We start from the raw sequence: 15,428 nt of genomic DNA on the forward strand, positions 1-15,428 counted from the left end.
CCCCTGAGACTGAGAATATTTTAGGGGTACAGACTGCCCACTGTGGCTGACACAGGCCTCTATCTCTAGGAATGAGGACATGTTGACATCTCTACCAAAACTCACTCCTGTTACTGCCATAATGTGGTGCTAAGGCTGCTGCCAACCTTGAGCATTGACCAAGACAGCCCAGGGTAGAACAGATAAATGTACATGTTCCTTAACAGATATGTGGCATAGGTAAATCTCAGACCTGAAGTTCTTGAAAAGTCACTTAGGGTCATTAATTTTTTTAATTGTTTAATTAATTGATTTTTTTTGGCCATGGCATGTAGCTTGTGTGATCTTAGTTCTTCGACTAGGGATTGAACCCAGGCCCTCGGCAGTGAAAGCACAGAGTCCTAACCACTAGATACGGGTCATTAATTTTCAATGATGGGTCTCCATGTGTGCAGACAACAAGTGGGAGTTTATTTTTTAAGCCAGTTTAAGGCCAGAAATTGACAATCCGCTAAGAGAAGCCAGCAGTTACCCATCTCACAGCCTGCAGTGAGGAAACCCTAGACCCGGCCACAGACTGCCTCTGGAGATAGGGACGAGTATATGTGCCTATCTTGAAATCACAGTGACCAACAAGCAAGAAACTGAGAGAAATCTGGGAACCTGGCCAGCTCAGGCTGTGTCAGGGAAGTCAGACTTTACAGAAAGCACAAACCCACAGGCCAGTGAGAAGAGGGTTGACCTGACCTGGGTCGCCTGGACTCTGACTTTTCAATAAAAACATACTGTCTCTATCACAAACTAGGAATTCATTTTACCCTTTACTGTACCCTTTGTTTCTTGATCCTCACTTCCGTAACTCATCCAATAGATGTGTGTTGAGCATTTTTTTTAATATGTCACGCATTGCTCAAGAACTGGCTTATATGAGAGATAAACAATAAGATAGTGAATAAAGCGCAAGATAATTTCAGATAGTATAAGTACTATGAAGAAAATAAGACAGGGACTTTGCTGGTGGTCCAGTGGCTAGGACTCTGCACTCCCAATGCAGAGGGCCCGGGTTTGATCCCTGGTTAGGGAACTAGATCCCACATGCCACAACTAAGAGTTTGCATGCTGCAACTAAAGATCTCACATGCTGCAACGAAGATCCCACATGCCACAACTAAGACCCGGCACAGCCAAATAAATAAATAAATATTTTTTAAAATAAAGAAAGAAAGAAAAGATAAATGGGATGACTTGGGTGGGAAGGAGATTTTATATAAAGGCAGAGAGTGATCATTGAGTTAAGAGTGAATTGGCATAAATTTGTAAAAAAAAAAAAAAAAAGGGAGGGGCAGATCTAAATATACTTAGTCTGTTCAGACTTCTATAACAAAATAGCACACACTGGGTGGCTTATAAACAACAGAAACTTATTTCTCACAGTTCTGGAGGCTAGAAGTCCAAGATCAGGGTGCTAGCATGGTCAGGTTTTGGCAAAGGCCCTCTTATGGGTTGCAGACAGCCAACTTCTAACTCTGTCCTCACAGGGCGGAAGGAGCTGGGAGCTTTGTGGGATCTCTTTTATAAGAACACTAATCTCATTCATGAGGGTTCTACTCTCATGATCTAAGCACCTCCAAAGGCCTCATCTCCTAATACCATCACAGTGGGCATTAGGATTTTAACATATGAATTTAGGGGGGACAAAAACATTTAGACCATAATGAAAGAGTTCCAAAAGCAAAGGTTAATGACAAGTGCAATTTCAAGACAAGGGAATAAGCATTCAGAATGAAGGCCTATGTGGCTGCATTGAAATGAGGAAAGAGGGGAATAGAAGAAGGAGTCAGAGAACCCATCAAGGGCCAGATCATATAAGGCCCTGCAGGCCCTATATATACATGAAACTGGGGAGGATTCTGATCCCAAATACGAGTACAAATACAAATTTGTATTTACGCTGAAATAAAACCATAAAAACTAGATAAAATATATAAAATATCTTTTGAGGGGTTAGAAAGTAACTAATACAGTGAGGAAATGGGGGGCTACAGTCTTTGAGAAAAGAGAAGTACACAGGGAAGATCCAGCCCAGATTTTTTTCTGAGGGGACTGTCCAAATTGTGGCCAAGAAGAACTGAGCCCTTGCAGAAAGCAGTAATCTTATTGGGCTGAAAATATACAGGTAGGATTTCAGAATCCTCTAAGTGCCTGGGACTTAAGGGTCAAAATACTGGAGAGAAGGAAACCACCGAGAAAAAGCAAAAAATCTGTGAACAAATTTCTCTCAAGTGGCTGACTGACTCCTAAGCTGTGCATGCAGAGTCAGACTCCAACAAATCCTGAAGAAAACAATAGCTGAGAGAGCAATAAATTGAGAGAGATTTCAGCTTGGAGCTTGGACCCTGCTGAGGTGTAGAGGCCTTGGTAAACACCCCTGGCTTTTAACTGAGGCCTCAGAAGTGTTGCACCCTAGGAACAAAGGCCATATTGCAGGAGGAAGGACAACACCCCAGGGGTAAGGACCTTGCCCTAGAAGACAAGATAAAACTACAATGGGCCAACCCTAATAAAGCTTAAAACATGCCTCAGTGGGGTCAAGGTGACCCTCCAGTACTCTGTCTATAAGAAGAAAAATTAACCTTTTTGGAGAAAGATTAATACCATCCAGAGCTTCTATAATTTTTAATCTGCATGGTCCAGCTTTGAATCAAACATTATGAGGCATGCTAAAAACAAAACAAAGCTGAACTAAGCTAAACTAAATAACCAAAAACAAAAAGTCAGCAAAAACTCCATATGATTCAGATATTGGACTCATCAGATGGGGACTTTAAAATAACTGTGACTAGTATGCTATAGAAAATAAAAGATAGATAAAATAGGTGAAAATAGAGAATTTCAACAGAAAATTGAATTCTATACAAATAATCAAATGGACATTCTAGAACTGAACTAAAATTCATTAGATAACATAAATAGCAGTCTGGATATCTTAGTCTGTGTGGGTTGCTTTAACAGAATACTATAGGGAATTCCCTGGCGGTCCAGTGGTTAGGACTTCATGCTTCCACTGCAGGGGGCACGGGTTCAATCCCTGGTTGGGGAACTAAGATCCCGCAAGCCAGGTGGTACGGCCAAAAAATAAAATAAAATAAAATAAAATAAAAACCCAAAACAGAATACCATAGATGGGATAGCTTATAAACAATGGAAATTTATTTCTCATAGTTCTAGAGGCTGGGAAGGCCAAGATCAAGGTGCTGGCAGATTCAGTGTCCAGTGAGAGCCCACGTCCTTGTTCATAGACAGCCTTGGCATGTCATTGTAAAACTGGTGACAATCAAAGAGAGAAAGAGAAAATCTTAAAAGCAGACAAAGATGCATTATCTTCAAAGGACCAATAACAGGCATATCTGATTTTTCATTAAGAAACTATGAAAGCCAGAAAACAGTAGAATGACATAATTTAAATACCAAAAGAAAAAACAATGTTGCTAACCTAGAATTCTACACCCAGGGAAATTGTACTTCAAAAATGAAGTACTAGGAAAAAAAAAAAAATGAAGTACTAGGGACTTCCCTGGTGGTCCAGTGGTTAAAGACTCTGTGCTTCCACTGCAGGGGGCACAGGTTCCATCCCTGGTTGGGGAACTAAGATCCCACATGCTGCGCGGCACGGCCAAAAAAGAAAAAAAAAGTAATGAAGTACTGATACACGCTACAACATGGATGAACCTTGAAAACATAATACTAAGTGAAAGAAACCAGAGACAAAAAGCCACCAGTTGTAGGATTACATTCATATGAAATATCCAGAAAAGGCAAATCCATAGAAACAGAAGTAGATTAATGGTTTCCAGGAGATGGGAGGAGGGGAGAGCTGAGAAGTATGGGATTTCTTTGGGAATGATGGAAATATTCTGGAATCAGATAATGGTGATGAGTTAGATAATCACAATCAAAACATTGTGATTATACTAAAAACCACTGAACTGTGCACTTAAAATTGTTAAAATAGTGGAGTTTATGTTACATGAATTTGATCTCAATAAGTTTTTTTTTGTTTTTTTTTTTTTTTTTGCGGTACGCGGGCCTGTCACTGTTGTGGCCTCTCCCGTTGCAGAGCACAGGCTCCGGACGCGCAGGCTCAGCAGCCATGGCTCACGGGCCCAGCCGCTCCACGGCATGTGGGATCTTCCTGGACCGGGGCACGAACCCATGTCCCCTGCATCGGCAGGCGGACTCTCAACCATTGCGCCACCAGGGAAGCCCTTCAATAAGTTTTAAAAAATGTAATTAGATCCATTCAAAAAAGGTGAAATAAAGACATTTGCAGGGACTTCTCTGGTGGCACAGTGGTTAAGAATCTGCCTGCCAGTGCAGGGGCATGGGTTCAAGCTCTGGTCTGGGAAGATCCCACATGCCGTGGAGCAACTAAGCCTGTGTGCCACAACTACTGAGCCTGTGCTCTAGAGCCCGCGAACCACAACTACTGAGCCCGCATGCCACAACTACTGAAGCCCGCGCGCCTAGAGCCTGTGCTCTGCGACAAGAGAAGGCACTGCCATGAGAAGCCTGCACACTGCGGCGAAGAGTAGCCCCCGCTCACCACAACTAGAGAAAGCCCACGTGCAGCAGCGAAGACCCAATGCAGCCAAAGATAAATAAACAAATAAATAAATTTAAATAAATAAATTAAATAGTTAAAAAAGGCATTTGCAGACAAACTAAAGCTGAGAGAGTGAGGTAATTCATTGCTAGATGGTCTGCACTACTCTAGGCTGAAGGAAAATGATCCCAGATGGAAGCATAGGACTGCAGGAAGGAATAAAGAGCACTGAAAGGGTAAATATGTGGACAATTAATATTGTTTTAAACAACGATAATGAGAGATTTTTAACATATGTAACAGTGAAATATATGACTCCCATAGCATATAAAGAAGGATGCAGATTGTAACTGCTAGGCCCTGGAGTCTAGGATAAACACTAAAAGAATACTACAAGAAAAAAAAAAAAAGAATACTACAAGAATGTGTAAGTGTAAAGCATTTGATTAATCCAAAAGAAGGCAAAAAGGTGGGAATAAAGTAACAAAGAACACGTAGGATAAACAGAAAACAACTGCACTAGGTTTAAGTCTACTTAAATCTAAGTGCATTGGGAAGCTGTTGGAGAGGTATCAGCTGGGGTGTGGTTTAATCGCCAAGCAAGAGCTAATAGAGTCTTTAACCACCTCACAAGTACCCTCAGTGCTCAGTATGATGTTGGGCACATAGAGGGCAATCAATGAAGGCTTACTGAGCTGGCCAAGCTTCTCCTTCCACCGCTGAGTGGCTGAAGTGACTTCCCTGAAGCCCTCTAATTGTTCTTCTCATTGTTTGGGCAAGCAAGGTGAAAAGAAGTGATGGGGCAGAGCACTTTCCTCCCCTGACTTCTTACCATCTTCCCCATTTGAGGACTATGGCAGCTTCCAAAATACAGGAATGCTTTCCCAAACTTGACTGTGCAGCTGAATCACCTGGAGCAATTTTTAAATGTTTCTGGTTATGGAATCCAGGAATATGCTTTCCTAACAACTAAGGCAGCACTGGTCCCTGGCAACTATTGCTCTAGTGCAGGACTGCATCAGTGGTCTCTTTCCTCAAGCACCTCCTGACCTTTGCCATATCCAAAATTTCAAGATCATGTAGATGTGACATTGACCCATGAAGTTCTAACACTTTCTTCCTAAATTTTTTTTTCTTCTCCTTTCATGCTCAGCTCAAAAGTCTCAGTATTTTTGAAGCCTTCCTAGGAAAATTAACCCCTTTTCAACATGCCATTTTTAGATTTATTCATTTATAATTCAGCCGTTCTTTTCTGAGCACCTCCTATGTTCTTCCTGCCTTGGGGATAGCACTGTAGTTAGAAGAAACAGCCTGGACTGTCTGGGTTTATCTAATTCACCATTTGCCTCCTGGTGGGTTATTCTGGGTTCTGTGAGAAGCAATCTCCAGACAGGATTCGCTGTGGAAGAAACTTATTAGGATTAAAGCCTCACAGGAATGGGCCTGCTTTAGCATCTCTTGCCATGCTCAGTCACTGGCTGGAAGAACCCTTGGGGAGCGTGGCCTCAGAATGAACCCAGCGATGGATTTCAGAGCACAGCAGCTGGCCAATTACAGTCCCCATAATTGGACATATGAGAGGCAAATTTTCATGACCATCATATTCCATCCCTTGTGCCTCATAGATTTATTTCTCTACACAAATTTGATGAACAGCTACTCTATAGTTTCCATGGATCTCTTTTTCAGAGGGAAAAACTCAGAAGAGGGAGGTTAGTGAGATAAACTAATGTCCATCATTGCTGGTGATCTCAGGGCTGCAAGTGGTACTCATCCTCTTTTTCCTCCATTCTGAATTTCCTTTACCCTCAGCTAGCACCTCAGAAGTCTTGGTGGCTTACCTGGTGATGTGACCCAAGCCTTCATTTTAGGGGTGGTGTTGGTAGTGGGCATAATAACCTTTTCATCCTGGTGTGGTATTGTTGCATGTCTGTCCACAGTTAGAGAGAGGCAACGGAGCACCAGAAGGCATCCAAGTGGACCACTTGGATATTTCTCTTTGCTCCCATTATGTACAAGCAGCCCTACTTCCTCCTGTTGATCAGGGTTAGTTACCACTGCCAATATGGTGATTCCTCTTCTCACCTATTGGTCCCTGGGCACAAGGTCCCAAAGTGCTCTGGTAGCAGCCATAATTTATAGTTCGGTGGGACCCTTGCTGTGTCCTCTGGCAAAGTGCACCCCTGTAGGAACCCAGGACCTTCAATGATGTGGAGCCCAGGTTGCTGGGATGGGAAGTACAAAATCACCCAGGTCATTGGGAGTGACAGTAAATGGAGCCACTCCTGTTTCCTCATGTTGGTTCCTGGACCCATGTATGCTGCCTACTGGGGAAACAGCACCAATAGAGGTCTCTTAACACTGCATCCTGAAGAATGACACCCTATTCTCTCAGAGTGTTGCTTCTTAGCTAGTGCTTCAGCTATGTCTTTAGAAGGTCATTATCAGTATGCTATTAGCTGGCTGTTTCTGGATGGGATAGTATATGACAAGACCAACAGATCCCATGGTCATGGATCCACTTCTGCAATTCCTTCACTGTACAGTGGGTCCCCTGGGTCAGATGCTATGTTGTGTAGCAATCTGTGCCTCAATCTGGCATTCTGCTGGCAGAGGCCCTGAGAGCAAGAAAGTTAAATCCACACGCAGAATAGGTATCTATCCCTATAAGGGAGAACTGCTGGCCTTTTCAAGAGGAAGAGGCCCATTGTATCTGACTTGCCACAAAGTAGCTACTTGATCTTCTCTAGGAAAAGGGCATATCAGAGACTCAGTGTTGGTCTCTGTTGCTGACAGGTTGGACATTAAGAGGCAGCCTTGGTAAGTGGCAGTCCATTCTCCCAGACAGACTTTGGGCCCATATGTAGCCTCCATCTCTGCCACCGCGGCCACTCCATTCGTGGGCCCAACATATCAGGTCTACAGTGGCTGAAGGATGGCTGTCCATTGGTTGAGTCATTTTGCCTACTTGGTTGTTCAATGCCTCTTCCATGGTAGAGGTTCTGGTGTGCATTATCCTGTAATAAGAAGTCTTTACACATTGTGCCTTCTCCATATAGTCCAACCACATGCCACTATCCCAGACCAGGCTGCTGGACCCTGCCCAGGAATCTGTTTATATTCTCACCTTAAACCACTTCTTCCATACAAAGTGGAAAGATTAGGGCACAGCTTGCAGCTCCACCCACTGGAATATTTTTCACTCTCCACTGTCTTTCAGGGTCATACTTGCATCCTGTAGGTTTTAATGGGGCACTAATCTCCACCATCCTCCATCCCCCAGTAAGACACTGCTTTTTTTTTGTTTTTTTTTGGTCACGCCACGCGTTTTGCAGGATCTTAGTTCCCTGATCAGGGACTGAACCCAGACCATGGCAGTGAAAGTACTGAGTCCTAACCACTGGACTGCTGGGGAATCCCCAACATTGCTTTTAATTTATTATCCTGGCCAGTGATTGCAGAGCAGTTTCCAAGGTTTACATTTGGCCTTTCCTGTAATGGTATTTTTTTTAAATTAATTAATTTATTTTTGGCTGTGTTGGGTCTTCATTGCTGTGCACAGGCTTTCTTTAGTTGCAACGAGCGGGGGCTACTCTGTTGCGGTGTGCAGGCTTCTCATTGCAGTGGCTTCTCTTGTTGTGGAGCACAGGCTCTAGGCGCACGGGCTCAGGAGTTGTGGCGCCTGGGCTCAGTAGTTGTGGCTCGCGGGCTCCAGAGCACAGGCTCAGCAGTTGTGGTGCACGGGCTTAGCTGCTCCGTGGCACGTGGGATCTTCCCAGACCAGGTATCAAACCCATGTCCCCTGCATTGGCAGGCGGATTCTTAACCACTGCGCTACCAGGGAAGTCCCTGTAATGGTAATTCTTACCCCACAGGCCAGAGACACCACATGTTTCCAGATCATTTTCACAATGATCTAGTGTTTCTAGGTCTAGATTATTCTAGATAATTTCCAGTTATATACTTGGGGACTGGGGAAATGATCCCTGGATGGGTCCACATAACCAGTGGGGCCACTGTGAGCCATAATCTAGCCAGGACTCCATTTATAGTACCAGGTCACCAGGGGCCAGGGACCTATGATGATGCTTTTAGTCTATCAATGGCAACTTGGACCAAATGTCCAATAGTCCTCAAATAGTTGGTTATTTCTCTTTTGTCAGTGTATAGTCACCCAAGTAAATGGCCATTGAGTCTCTGTGGGGAAAGACTGAAGGAACCATATGTTTGGCATGGTGTTGTAGAGTCTTTATTCCTAGGCTCCCAACTACTTATTCATCAATGGGCTCTGGATCTGAAAATTGGCTCAGGTCTAGAAACTGAGCAAAGGAGCATGACCTTTGGGGATGACCACCTTTAGCCTCCTGTCCCTCCTTTCTTATGGAATTTTTTGTTTATAGATGTTAAAAAGCACCCTCACTGGGCTTCCCTGGTGGTGCAGTGGTTGAGAGTCCGCCTGCCGATGCAGGCGACACGGGTTCGTGCCCTGGTCCGGGAAGATCCCACATGCCGCGGAGCGGCTAGGCCCGTGAGCCATGGCCGCTGAGCCTGTGCGTCCGGAGCCTGTGCTCCGCAGTGGGAGAGGCCACAACAGTGAGAGGCCTGCATACTGCAAAAAAAAAAAAAAGCACCCTCATTGGCTGTGTCTATTTTGCCCCTAGGGATGCTGTCTTTTATTAACTCTCTCCCCAACTCCCTGCGGGTCAAGACCCCTTAGTCAGCTCTTCAATCTTGCTGGTAATAATGGAATTGTGGTCTCCTGGCTTCTGGAAGTTAAGCATTGCCACCTGGTCTTTATTATTCTTGGGCCTCAATCATCCCCATCTTACCAAATTTCCCGGAACACTCCTGGCATACCCGTGTTATCTAGGTCTACCAGGAAGTAGAAAACAAAATGGGATTAGGCATCAACAAATAACCAAACAACCCAATTTAAGAGTGGGCAAGGGGGGTTTCCCTGGTGGCACAGTGGTTAAGAATCTGCCTGCCAATGCAGGGGACATGGGGTTGAGCCCTGGTCCAAGAAGATCCCACATGCCGTGGAGCAACTAAGCCCGTGCGCCACAACTACTGAGCCTGTTCTCTAGAGCCCATGAGCCACAACTACTGAGCCCACGTGCCACAACTACTGAAGCCCACGTACCTAGAGCCCGTGCTCTGCAACAAGAGAAGCCACTGCAATGAGAAGCCCACACATCACAACAAAGAGTAGCCCTCGCTCACCACAACTAGAGAAAGCCCACACACAGCAACGAAGACCCAACACAGCCCAAAATAAATAAATTTTAAAAAATAAATAAATGAAAGTGGGCAAGGGATTTGAATATTCTCTAAAGAAGGTATACAAATAGCCAATAAGCACATGAAAAGATGCTCAACATCACTAATCATTAGGTAAATACAAATCAAAACTACAATAAGATGCCACCTCACACCATTCAGATGGCTACTGTCAAACAAACAAACAACCCCCCCCAAAAAGAAAAAACAGAAAGTAACAAGAGTTGAAGAGGATGTGGAGAAACTGAAACTCTTATGCACTGTTAGTGGGAATGTAAAATGGCACAGCTGCTGTGGAAAAACAGTATGGCAGTTCCTCAAATAATTAAGAAGAGAATTACCATACGATTCAACAATTCCACTTCTGGGTATATACCCAGAAGAATTGAAAGCAGGGTCTCAAAGAGATATTTGTACACCCATGTTCATAGCAACATTGTTCATAATAGCTAAAATGTGGAAACAACTCAAGTGTCCACCGACAGATGAGTGGATAAGCAAAATGTGGTCTATGCATGCAATGGAACATCATTGTCTTAAAAACGAAATTCTGATACATGCTACAACATGGGTGAACTTCGAAGACATTATGCTAAGTGAAATAAGCCAGTCACAACAAGACAAATACTGCATGATTCCACATAGATGAGGCAATTAGAGCAAATACACAGATCTCACCCGTGTGAAGCAGAGATAGAGAGGGAGGAAGCAAGGATGGTTAGGTGGAAACAACTTAGACTGAAGTTCAAGCCTAAGAAAGTTTAGCCAACAACACTGGAGAGTCCTCAAGCTAAAGTTGCCTGTCAGGCATTCAGCGTCTCCCAGAAATGGGCCTGCCTTAGTATCCCTGCCATCCTCAGTCACTGGCTGGGAGCAACCCTTGGAAAGTGTGGCCTTGCTGTGATGCAGTAGTGGATTTCAGAGCTCAGCAGCTGGAACAGCAGTCAATTATGCCCTCCTTGGTCGGAGATCTGAAAGGCTCATGTTCATGGCCACCACACCTGGGCAAATTCTTTCACTTCTCTGAGAGTTCCTTTCATATAAAAGGTATACCACAGCATTAGGTACATACTCAGTAAATGTAGGTTGTTATTATAAATCTAAAATGAACTATTCTGATTATTTTTTAATTTTTAGAAACAAAACAAAACAGTATGACTACTGAGCTGGAATGACAGCAGTTGCTTAATACCAACAAGAGTAAAGGGACGGGGCTTCCCTGGTGGCGCAGTGGTTTGAGAGTCCACCTGCCGATGCAGGGGACACGGGTTCGTGCCCTGGTCCGGGAAGATCCCCCATGCCGCGGAGTGGCTAGGCCCGTGAGCCATGGCCGTTGAGCCTGCGCTCCGCAACGGGAGAGGCCAGAACAGTGAGAGGCCTGCGTACCGCAGAAAAAAAAAAAAAAGAGTAAAGGAATGAAAAATGGAGTAACATACTTCCAGGCACTCCAAATTATCCAGCTAAGGGATCTGAACTTGTTTGTCACAGAAATCTCAGTGATTGTCTAGGGTGAGAACCCTAGATTGTCTAGGGTTGTAAGACCCAGAGAGAAGAACCCAGTATTCTGGAGTGTGGGTGTTCTACCTCCCTTACAACAATTTGCCAAGCTGTACAAACTATGGTTCCTAAAGGAACTTCACGTCTCTTTTTTGGGGGGGGGAAGAGGGAGGGGTCTTAATCAGAGAAGCAAATGTTAGCATCTGCTAATGTATTTGTTTCCTTTCCTTGACTCAGGCAGCAAGTGACTCAGGTGAGGGAAGGCGCATATTGTTTGCCTAGTGATGTTAAGTACTGTCACTCTACCTCATCAGGATACCACCTTCATGAGAGGAACTGGGGTCATGGCCAACTCTAGGGCTACCATTGGAGCCCAAGTGCCACAATTAGAAAGCCCGCATGCCACAACTAAAGAGAAGCCTACACTCCACAACTAGAGAGAAGCCTGTGCATGGCAAGGAAGATCCCACGTGCTGCAACTAAGACCCAACACAGCCAAAAAAAAAAAAAAGACAAAAGACATCAGGAGTAGGTACACATGGTAAATGCTTTATTTTCATACTAACATTAAAACATAAAACACAGAACATGAAGAGATCCCACTGTCCGGTTTTCAAAGCAGGTACAAGGATATATAAAACGAGAAAATATTTTTGAGTCTGCTTAACTCCAAACCCTTAAATGGGAAAACAACCTTAGAGTCAGGGTAAGGGAACATGGTGGGGCAGAGTCTGGGTCTACAGAGGTAATCTCTCCTGCCAGGCAGAGGTGAGCGGGGGCAGGGGCAAAGTTTTTTTCCTTTGGAGAAATCAGTCACAGTCCCAAGAATTTGCTTCTAAAACATCTAAATTTACTAGAGGAATGCAAGGATTGGTAAGACATGAGATTCTTCCAACTTCCCTAGTAATACAAGTCCCTTGGTTCCTACACTTGGGGGGATTAATCAGCATCAGCTGAGTGTACTTCAACACTAGTCAAATCCTAACCCTGCCCTGGGTTCTGCCTCTGCCAAAGACAAAGGCAGCCAGGGCCTGACCACTTGCATCCTCTCTGTTATCATCAGCTGAAACCAGATGAGCTCTGCTTTTTTTTTTTTTTTTTTTGCGGTACGTGGGCCTCTCACTGTTGTGGCCTCTCCCGTTGCGGAGCACAGGCTCTGGACGCGCAGGCTCAGCGGTCATGGCTCACGGGCCCAGCCCCTCCGCGGCATGTGGGATCCTCCCAGACCGGGGCACGAACCTGTGTCCCCTGCATCGGCAGGCAGACTCTCAACCACTGCGCCACCAGGGAAGCCCAAGCTCTGCTTTTTAATTCAAATCCTTTTCTGCCACTGAAGCTCTAGGCCTGGGCAGTCATTCTTAGTCATCAACATATCAAAAGAAACACCTCCTCTAGAAAAGGGGGCTCTTTCCCAGGCTCTGGAAACTGGCTTTTTGAAAAATGTCCTTAAATAGGAGGCCACTCTTTAAAAGCACAACTAGAATGTGGAACTCTGGGGAAATCTACTGCAGTAACCCCTTGCTGGTAAGAAATGCTGGAAACAGTTCAGGAGTTGACCGTCAGAACTGTTTTAAAATAAAAATGATAAAATTTCTACAGTTATTTAAGAAAATAACACTGTTAGCCATCCTGCTCCCAAGAACAAGGAGCACACACCTTGAGACATGTTCTGTTGTGGACAATAGTTTAGAAGAGTAGCCTTTAGCAAAGCAAACAGATATAAAGTGAGCCCTCTATTGGAGAAAAGTGCATCTCCCAAAGTTGGACAATCCAGGGCTGAAATGAAAGCTGGTGGGCATCTCCCTGCAAACCACATAGGCCTCCAACCACTATTATCTTCCTGAGAATAACTGTTTTACTAACAACACTTTTTTTTAAAGTTAGGAAGGGAGGCAAATCAGAGGAACTTGGAATCAAACATCAGTTTCACCTGGGGGAAGGATTTAACCTGGGAATTCTAAACACGCTCAAGAATGGCTCCTCACTCCAAGGGGTTGACTTTATTCATCGAGAAACTCTTTCAAAATGGAAACGACAAGTCCTTTTTTGGCTTTCAACAGCAGTCTGAGTAGCTTCTCTTTTGTAAGCCTCTCTTGGTTATTAGCCCCTTGCTCCTGATCTCTCATACTAGGAGACTCAAGTAAGAGCTCTGACACATGGCGCATCTTTTCCTAGTGAGAGGGACAAAGAGTGGCCTTCAAAGCACTGGCTTATATAAAACCAATCCTGAGATCCTAAGCTGGCTAGAAAAAAAAGTGAGTCTTCCTCACTGCTCAAACAACTGGTCTTTTCTTGACTCCCACAATGTGATGAACTCCATACACTCGGCATTAGGGAAGGGTCTACAGCTCATCAGCCACCACCATCACTGGGTTTACCAATATCCCAGCACTGCACACCTGAACATTACTGTTCCTGCCACAAAGCAGACCAGATGTGCTCTACCACACACTTCTGTAGGGGTGAGACCAAGTTACTAAAAGGTTATCAGCCCGCAAGGTCAGAAATAAATCAAATCCTTTGGAAGATTCTACAGTGCCCTCTTGTGTTCAACGAAAGATTCTTTTGCATCCAGGCTGCATCCAAGCAGCATCAGGAAGATGGTTAGTCCCTTCAGGAACATACGCATTCCCAAGTCATATAGCTCAAGTGACAAGACCACTCTGGTGGGATGTCACATCCCCTGGAAATGCTTGGTGCACACACATATCCTAAATGACTTCTGGGAGGATACTCTCCGAGGTTCAGCAGTAAATTCGATCAAAAATATTGATTCTCAACGAAGATTCATGAAGGCTTTTACCCCCAAGAAATGTATAATGTGATGAAGTACCAGTCACTGACTCTTTTGATGGACACTGCCACAATCCCAAAAGTTCTAGGCCACAGACAATAAGCACAGATCTTGCTCAGGGCTGCCAGGTGCTAACAAACAACATTTAACATTAACCAGAAGCATGTCCGACAAGTTTCAAGACCATGGTCACTCCCACCTATGGATGTGGACCATCTTCTCCGTTAAGGTAGCCAAGTAGCTGTTATGGTTCACCTGAAATGGGCAGATGTCCAAGACAGGCTGATTAGCCTGCAGTTCCTGCAGCAACGAGCCACTGCCAGCATCCCACAGCTAAAAAAGAAAAGCAGAGATAAAGGTGAGCTAGATCCCTTCAATTCAGCTAGGGATTTGCATTCTTTATCATCACACAACTTTGAAAGCACTGGAGGGAGCAAAACAGACTGTCCCTAACCTTCACAAGGTTGCACAAAGCCAACACACCTGACATAGGTCACGTATGGCCTCACCTACTAAAATCAGCAATTAGTCTACCTGTGAGTGGATCTGAAAACCAAGCCTAGTATTCACCCCTTCAATCTATGTGCCAAGAACTCTTTTAGGGAAAGAAGGGTCAACAAGACAAAAAGTCCCTGTCTCTGCCCGCATGGAACCCTATATTCTAACTGGTGCTTTCTTCTCCTTCAAAAAAATGTTTTATTGTGGAAAAAAAAATTAAAGTAGTAAAAAGTACAATAGTACAACGAGCCATACATCACCCAGATTACTAAGCTTTTACCATACATGCTTTATTGATTTTATTTTTTTCTTTGCTGACATCATGTCATTTTACCCTTATATACATAAGTATACATCTCTAAAAAAAAGACATTTTCTTGGGACTTCCCTGGTGGCGCAGTGGTTAAGAATCTGCCTGCCAATGCAGGGGACACAGGTTCGAGCCCTGGTCTGGGAAGATCCCACATGCTGCTGAGCACCTAAGCCCGTGTACCACAACTACTGAGTCTGCGCTCTAGAGCCCGTGAGCCACAACTACTGAGCCCGTGCGCCTAGAGCCCATGCTTCACAACAAGAGAAGCCACTGCAATGAGAAGCCTGTGCACTGCAATGAAGAGTAGCACCCACTTGCCACAACTAGAGAAAAAAGCCCATGTGCAGCAACGAAGACCCAACGCAGCCAAAGGGAAAAAAAAAAGACATCTGCTTTAGTTTCTACTGTACAGCAAAATGAATCAGCTATACATATACATATATCCCCTCTTTTTTGGATTTCCT

At 44.4% G+C, this 15,428-nt stretch overlaps 1 protein-coding gene across 5 annotated transcripts in view; it reads right to left on the bottom strand.

The window, feature by feature from the left end:
• Window positions 1-3,169: 3,169 nt before the first annotated feature.
• The window catches only part of RFWD3 (ring finger and WD repeat domain 3), a 52,089-nt gene continuing 39,830 nt past the window's right edge, over window positions 3,170-15,428 (bottom strand). For 4 of the 5 annotated variants that reach the window (XM_032613038.1, XM_032613037.1, XM_032613039.1 and 1 more), the window contains one exon: window positions 11,888-14,486. In XM_032613038.1, coding sequence (XP_032468929.1) covers window positions 14,343-14,486 — 144 coding nt within the window. In that variant the 3' untranslated portion in view covers window positions 11,888-14,342. Of the gene's footprint in view, window positions 3,304-11,887; window positions 14,487-15,428 lie in introns of those variants that run through there. The other variant, XM_032613035.1, reaches the window with a different exon arrangement.

The sequence above is a fragment of the Phocoena sinus genome, chromosome 19, assembly GCF_008692025.1.
Source record: "Phocoena sinus isolate mPhoSin1 chromosome 19, mPhoSin1.pri, whole genome shotgun sequence".
Classification (NCBI taxonomy): Eukaryota; Metazoa; Chordata; class Mammalia; order Artiodactyla; family Phocoenidae; genus Phocoena; species Phocoena sinus.